The 7698-nt window shown below is 37.2% G+C and overlaps 1 protein-coding gene across 1 annotated transcript; it reads left to right on the top strand.

The window, feature by feature from the left end:
* Positions 1 to 6729: 6729 nt before the first annotated feature.
* On the top strand, positions 6730 to 7698 carry LOC123662798. The gene has a single exon (XM_045597593.1). The coding sequence runs from the start codon at positions 6730 to 6732 to the stop codon at positions 7696 to 7698; it is 969 nt and encodes a 322-aa protein (XP_045453549.1).

The following is a 7698-nucleotide window of genomic DNA, read 5'->3' as shown; positions in this document are numbered from 1 at the left end:
AGATATATATTTTCAAATGAATCGTTTTTATTTATAACTATTTATTTTATATTTTAATCTTTGATGTGATGATGATTTTCTTTGTTTTAACGGATTTCAGTGCATTTGGCAGAAAAAAAATTGTGAATAAAAGTTTATATTTTTGTTTATGTGATAAACCGTTAGCTTTTCATGACTTTCAACAAATTTCCTAATATCTCAGGATGGAGAGTACAGTAACGATATTTGTCAGAAATACAAAATTTAACCATTTGAATTTACAAGAAGATGTTTTAAAATAATCAAACATTGTATGCTTATATTTATTTATTTATTTAATTTAAATTCATTATTGTGTACAATAAATACCCAAATATAAGTGTTTACAAAAGGGGGGCTTAACACACTTCAGCCTAATACAGTCCACTGCTGGACAAAGGACTCTACAAGTTCATGCCAAAAATGACGTGAATTCATGGCTTTTGCCCATAGTCAACACGCTGGACAGGCGGGTTGGTGACCGCTGCCGACGACGATCGAAGACGCTGCTGCCCGTCTTCGGTCTGTGTATTTCAAAACCAGTAGTTGGATGGTTATCCCGCCATCGGTCGGCTTTTTAAGTTCCCAGGTGGTAGTGGAACTGTGTAATCTCTTACTCGCCTCATACGACACCCACGGGAAGAGAGGAGGTGGCTATATTCTTACTGCCGTAACCAGATAGCAACAGGTCTTAACGCTAATGCATTTTCTACCAGCCAACCTCGGAATGTGCAAGAAAGTATAGTGTGTAGGTGTACAATAAAAAATAATATAAATAATAAATATAACATTACATATCATATACTAATAATATAATATAATAATTTACTTACTAGTGTTCTGCTAGCTTTATGCTGGAACTACTCGACAATTTTTCCGTTTTTCTCTTGTAAGAATATAAGCCCAGGTCGTTCAGTGATAATGCAGCATTTTGCTGGTGAAAGAATTTCTAAAGTCGGTGTAGTAGTTTTTGACTTTGTTCGATACAAACATTAAAAAATACTTTTTACTTCTTTACAATATTTAAATACTTTTCAAATGAGGTAATGCAAAGCAGCAAATATCCTGGTCAAATCTGGAGCAGCCCAACTGGGAAAGTACCTCAACCTTACAGAAGATCACAGCTAAATAAAGCTTTCAAGCAGTTTTGTGTTTCTGTTGGTGAGTAAGGTGACCAGTGTTTCGGGGGCTCATTGGGGGTCGGCCACGGGCTTGAGATGCTGATGATGACACCAGAGTGTTGCAAGCGTCTGTAAACTACGGTAACCGCTTACCATCGGATGAGCCGTGCGCTTGTTTGCCGACCTGAACAACAAATTAAGAATGTAGATTATAGTACAAATTTAGCTACGCGTAATAAATTTTTTAATTTTTTTTTATGTCACTAGGTCGGCAAACAAGCGTACGGCTCACCTGATGGTAAGCGATTACCGTAGCTTATAGACGCCTACAACACCAAAAGCATCGCAAGCGCGCTGCCGACCCAATCCCCAATCCCTCCCCCCCCAGGAGCTCTGGTCACCTTACTCACCAACAGGAACACAATACTGCTTGAAAACCGTATTATTTTACTGTGATCTTCTGTAAGGTCGAGGTACTACCCCAGTCGGGCTGCTCCATATTTTGAGCAGGAAATTCCTGCTGTGCCCTACCTCAGTTATATATATAAATACTTATACGCTTACATTCATTTAAGGTAAGGTAGGTTTAAAGGTAAATATCATTTTTATCTCCCCACACACGTGCAAATTTCCACCTGTTATCAATCACCGGTTATATTATTAACATTTCCCAGCGGCAGTGAACATGCAAGGTAATAAGAAGTAACGGGGCGTTACTCCGCATTGCACGCGTTTGCGTCTGTGTTGATCCAACCTAACGCAATTTGCCTTTGCGATTACCGCACCGCGATAATTATGCGGATTTATATACAGCTGTTAATTACGATGTTTTGATTATTATGCGAACCTTATCGATTTAGCCAATATATCCCACTGCTGGACATAGGCCTCTTTCTCCATGTGGGAGAAATATCGGAGCTTAATCCATCACGTTGTTCCACTGCGGCTTGGCGTATATCTATATAAATGAAATGAAATGAATTGCTGATGTGTGAAATGTGTTGCTAAGCAAAAACTCGAAAACGGTTTTGTTATGAAAAATTAAGAAAATTGTACATTTTCAAATATTAAGGGTTATTTCATCTTCAGGCGTCTATCAGTTCTCATGACAGGACAACACCTGTTAAGTTAGCTAGTATCAAAAGTTTTGTACAAAATATTGCGAGGGTATTTCTTATTTAATTTTTGGGGTTACCTTAATAACTGTTGGCGTAAGGTATAGCAAATTCTCGGACTATTTCGTTGCTTTCAGGGCAGGTTAGAGTTACTGTTACCAACCATTACACTAGCATACTTTGTTTAATACACTACACACAGACATAAAATACATACATACATATTACATATAAAAATATGTCAATACTGAGGCGGTTGCAACAGCTCAACACAAATAGTATCAATTCACTCCAGCCCGCATGCCAATGCCGATTTCGGTCACGATTGATATGCATAACCACAACGCACAGACGTACACACATACCGGTATAGACCTTGATGATATTACGCATTATTGAATCAATAGACAAAATTGCAGAACTGTTAGATAGTATCTTGACTATTATGTTACTGAAGCAGAGCCTAGTAATTTCAAACTTAATGAATTGAATGATTCTCTTTCCCCAGACAAACGTGTGAGGTTTTTGCAGTAGACATAAATTAAAAGTATTATCCATTTGCTATGTATTGAGCAATAAACTAACTACTGTGTGGCTACGGTACTAAAGAATACAGCCACCCCCTCTCTTCCCGTGGGTGTCGTAAGAGGCGACTAAGGAATAACACAGTTCCGCTTCCATCTTGGAACTTAAAAAGCCGACCGGTGGCGGGATAACCATCCAACTGCTGGCTTTGAAATACACATGCCGAAGACGGGCAGCAGCGTCTTCGGTGCGACAAAGCCAGCGCTGCGGTCACCAACCCGCCTGCCCAGCGTGGTGACTATGGGCAAAACACATGAGTTCACGTTATTTTTGGCGTAAACTTGTGGAGGCCTATGTCCAGCAGTGGACTGTATAGGCTGTAATGTTGACCAATAAACTAAAAAAACAGGAAATTGAGCAAGATGCTGAATATCTGGTGTAAACTGACTGGTAAGAACCTCAACCTTACAGGAGGTCACAGATAAATAATATTGTTTTTAAGCAGTATTATGATCTTGTTGACCATTCACCAGAATAAGGTGACCAAGCTTCTGGGAGGAATTGGGGATGGGCACAGCAACTGTCAACAGCAGCTGTCGTGGTGGTGTTTCCCAGCCTAATTGTATAAAATGCTAGCTAATAGCTTTCCATTGAAAAAGTATCATCAAAATCACATCTACAAAAAGTTATGATTTTTTTTGTATCTGTTTGTGACGATTATCAATGAAACCGTTATGAACGGTCGGATTACAGTGAAACAGTATCATCTCATTCAAAAGCGTTAGTAATGAGCGGGTCTGCCTCTGACGGCGTTCGTTGATATGATGAATTGCTTTCGGCTCTGGAACTGACGTTTAAACCTCACACTAGAGACGGGGCTGTTAAATAGCTAAATTTTATATGCTAAACTATTTATTATAGAACTTTGTTTTTCTCATACATAAAATTCTCGTGTCACAATGTTAGTTACAATACTCCTCCGAAACTGCTGGACCAATTTTCATTAAATTTGCGTGCATATAGGTCTGAAAATCGGTGAATATTTATTTTTATACCCCTAAAGTTAAAGGGGGGTGGGGATTGAAGGGGTTAATAACATATATGGAAAAACAACGTTTGAGGGGTCGACTAGTAATTCTATAACAATGTGTGTGTGTGTGCTTTGATATGCGACTGGAGTTTACTCTTTAAGAACAACAGCCGTGACATTTAAAAATATAAGTTTTTCTCACAAGAAACTCTCTCTTTCAGTTTTTAGCATAACTGTTTAACAAGATTGCATTTCGAATACTTTTTCTTATTACGTCCCATGTATCGTTTCTTATGGAGTTAACTCCGAAACTTTAATGTGAAGTTAGAATCAATCCAGAATGTAGATTCTGTTAAGAACCGACAAAAACACAAATGTCTCTAAGTCTTCAGTATAACACTAAAATATCCTAAATTAAATCGATTTTTCCCTGCAAAATCACTGAGGTAGGGCACAGCAGGAATTTCCTGCTCAAAATATGGAGCAGCCCGACTGGGGTAGTACCTCGACCTTACAGAAGATCACAGCTAAATAATACTGTTTTCAAGCAGTATTGTGTTCCTGTTGGTGATTAAGGTGACCAGAGCTCCTGGGGGGATTGGGGATTGGGTCGGCAACGCGCTTGCGATACTTCCGGTGTTGCAGACGTCTATAAGCTACGGTTACCATCAGGTGAACCGTATGCTTGTTTGCCGACCTAGTGATATATAAAAAAGAAAAAAAGAAAATGCCTATTATGAATAAAGTTATTTTTGATTTTGATTTTGAACCCACATATCTTTGTCATTTTTATAATACTGGCCATACTTTGATGTGAATATATCATTTGTCCCTTTTACAAACTTTAATGACTTTTGATAGTCACTTCAGCCTATTGCAGTTCACTACTGGACATAGGTCTCCCCAAGTTCGCACCAAAATGGCGTGAACTTATGTGTGTTGCCCATAGTCACACTGGGCAGGTGGGTTTGTGAATGCAGGGCCGGCTTTGTTGCACCAAAGACGCTGCTGCCCGTCTTTGGCCTGTGTATTTCAAAGCCAGCAGTTGGATGGTTATCCTGCCATCGTCAGCTTTTTAAGTTCCAATGTGGTAGTGGAACTTTTGATAATAACGAAAGCTAATAAATAAACCATCTAACTTAGTACAATTGTTAGAAAGTTATTCACGTTCATACATTTCAGAGATTTATTTTATAATATATTTTTAAGGCGAAACATTTGACTCAATTAAATCTTAAAGCATGTTATTCGATGTATGAGATCGGTGTCAATTCAGTATTCCGCGGTTAATTAGTCCGTATTTGACATACTTTCCGAGTTGAAAATATTTCGCTCACTTATGTTAAAATTACGTTTGACTTTTTTTAAAAAATTTTAATTAGTTTTAGTCGCTTGTGCTAGTGTAATTTATTTTGAAGTGTTTGAAATGTATGATTGCAGTTCTCAGTTGTGATATTTCTGTAATAATTTAAAATATGTAAGAATGACTGCTTGAAATAATCAGCAAAAATCAATCAATAAAAAAAAAATAATGTTGTTTTGCTTACTAGCAAGGTAATGTCTACTAGCACCTTTTCTTTACTAAAGCTAATAGTCAAAACAATAATGGTCTGAAGTATTGTTGTGTTCCTGGAGTGAGCAAAGAAGTTAGAACTCCTGGGGATTAATAGAGACAGCTGCGGTAGGATTGGCAAAGTGCTTGTGGCGCTCCAGGTGCTACAGACGTTCATAGGCTGCGGGAACAGTCTACAAACAAAGATTGATCTGTTATTAAAAAACTGTGTGACTGTTATTACGCTAGTAAAGCACGTAGTTCATAAATTGGATCTATAGAGCTGAAAAAAAAACAAAAAATAACTTTAAAAATTAATAATAATAATAATAATACTTTATTTTTTCTAAATAAATAGATTTACATTTGTACTTAAATGTAGTTAGTTACAAAACAATTTCACAGTAATTATATTTAGGATGCCTCTGCTGCTATACTAAGAAAACCTGCGTTACGGTAATTAAATCATAAGATAGACGGATAGGCAGAGCACTGAAAATGCACTGTAAAAAAATCACTATTTTAATGGCGTAAGACTGAAATAATTAAAGATCCATCAAGAATGTATAAATACAACAAGAAGGCAACAAGAAGGATGGCAGATATTTGTCAATCGTCACTTACAACAAGCAACGAAATAATAAGACGAATAAACGATACAGAACAGTGTAACTTTAAAAGCATTTTAATTTTAATAAAAAAAGCTAAAGTATCATAAATCAACCCACCTTGTTTTGTATAACAAAGAAAAAGTTTAGACCGACCTAATAATGCTGAACAATAAACAACTCTTACACAAACACGTAACAAGCAATAAGAGGAAGAGATTAAACCATTAACGCCAACAACTTTAGCTGACGTAAACAATTTTCTCATTCAAGTTTTTGTTCGCCGTTCTTACACCGGTACGAGTTTGATAATAATATACTTTTTGAAGTATTTTGCAATATTTCTGTTATAAAGGAGCTTAAATGTTTTATTTAGGTTATTAATTTGAGAGCTCTTATCTCGAGGTCTATGAAACCAGTTTGAATTGGTTTGTTTTTTGTAAAGTATCATCATCATTCATCGTCGGTCACTCATTCATCGTCGGTCACTTGTTTGAGACGGACGTGCTGCTGGTATACTAACAATAAAAAGATAAAGTGCATACGATTTACTTCCGTAGTGTAATAAGCAGATAACTTGTTTTGCTGTGAAACTAATCTGTGTTAAGTTAATCGCGATAGTAACATCTAAGCGAGGTTTCTCTTTCTGGCATCGCATCTGTCGGCCGCAGCGGTGCGGTTTCCTCACCACCTCACCGCTAGACTAAGAGACAACAAATATTTTTTGTTTTCCTCTAACTCCCAGGATCTTATATTGATAATGTCTTTGCAAAGAACGCCACCAAACAAATTCTTATCGGACGGTGACCTGTCAAAATGTGATGAACAAATCGATTACACCTATTCTAGAAAACGAAAAGTACCCCATGATCCAGATATGAGTGAACTTTTTGGCATCTTTGAGGAAAGGTTCAAGCAGCAAATGGTATTATGGAATACAAATATTAATGAATGCATCTCAAACTGTGTTGCTACGGCAGTAAGCTCGGCTATGTCTACAGAGCTATCCAAAATATCTACATTGTTAAGTGATATCAATAATAACATAGTCAAGTTGAAAGCTGAAAATATCAAAATAAATAATTCTATCACCCTATTTAACAACCGTTTAAATGAATTCGAAAAATCATTGAATTTCTCGTCGGATCGCCTGGACGAGTTTGATACTCGTATCAAATCATTGGAGAGTGGAACAAAGACATCTGTCGACTGCGAGGGTAAAATATCAGTCCTTGAAAATAAAATCTTAAACATGGAACAGCAGGCAAGGGATTGCAATATTGAAATTTCTAATCTCCCGGAGCGACGCAGTGAAAACCTATTGTCTATATTAGAATGCCTAGGAAACGAAATCAAACATCCTATACGTTCCACGGATATTGTAGCCATTCATCGAGTACCTCATGGTGATCAAAAGGATCGAAGACCAAAAAATATTGTTGTTAAGTTTACCAGTAAACTAAAACGCGACAATGTACTGGCTGCGTGTCGCACCATGAAAGGCTTGGACTCAGCAAGGCTATCCGTATCAGGATCACCAAACTCTGTGTACATAAACGAACACTTAACATTACACTACAAACTATTATTTCGCCGGTGTCGGGAAGTTGCTAAGCAGTGTGATTATAAATATGTATGGATTAAGCATGGCACAATTCTCGCTCGCAAATCGGATACATCGCCCGTTATTGCTATTAAAACATCAGCTGACATCTCCAAGTTCAAGTAA

This window comes from Melitaea cinxia, chromosome 19 (assembly GCF_905220565.1).
Source record: "Melitaea cinxia chromosome 19, ilMelCinx1.1, whole genome shotgun sequence".
Lineage (NCBI taxonomy): Eukaryota > Metazoa > Arthropoda > Insecta > Lepidoptera > Nymphalidae > Melitaea > Melitaea cinxia.
Note: the sequence above shows the minus strand (reverse complement) of the source record. Positions and strands in the feature narration are given on the sequence as shown.

Bases quoted from the DNA above. Each gene is read 5' to 3' on its own strand.
- LOC123662798 (XM_045597593.1), top strand. From the start codon at position 6,730: ATGTCTTTGCAAAGAACGCCACCAAACAAATTCTTATCGGACGGTGAC.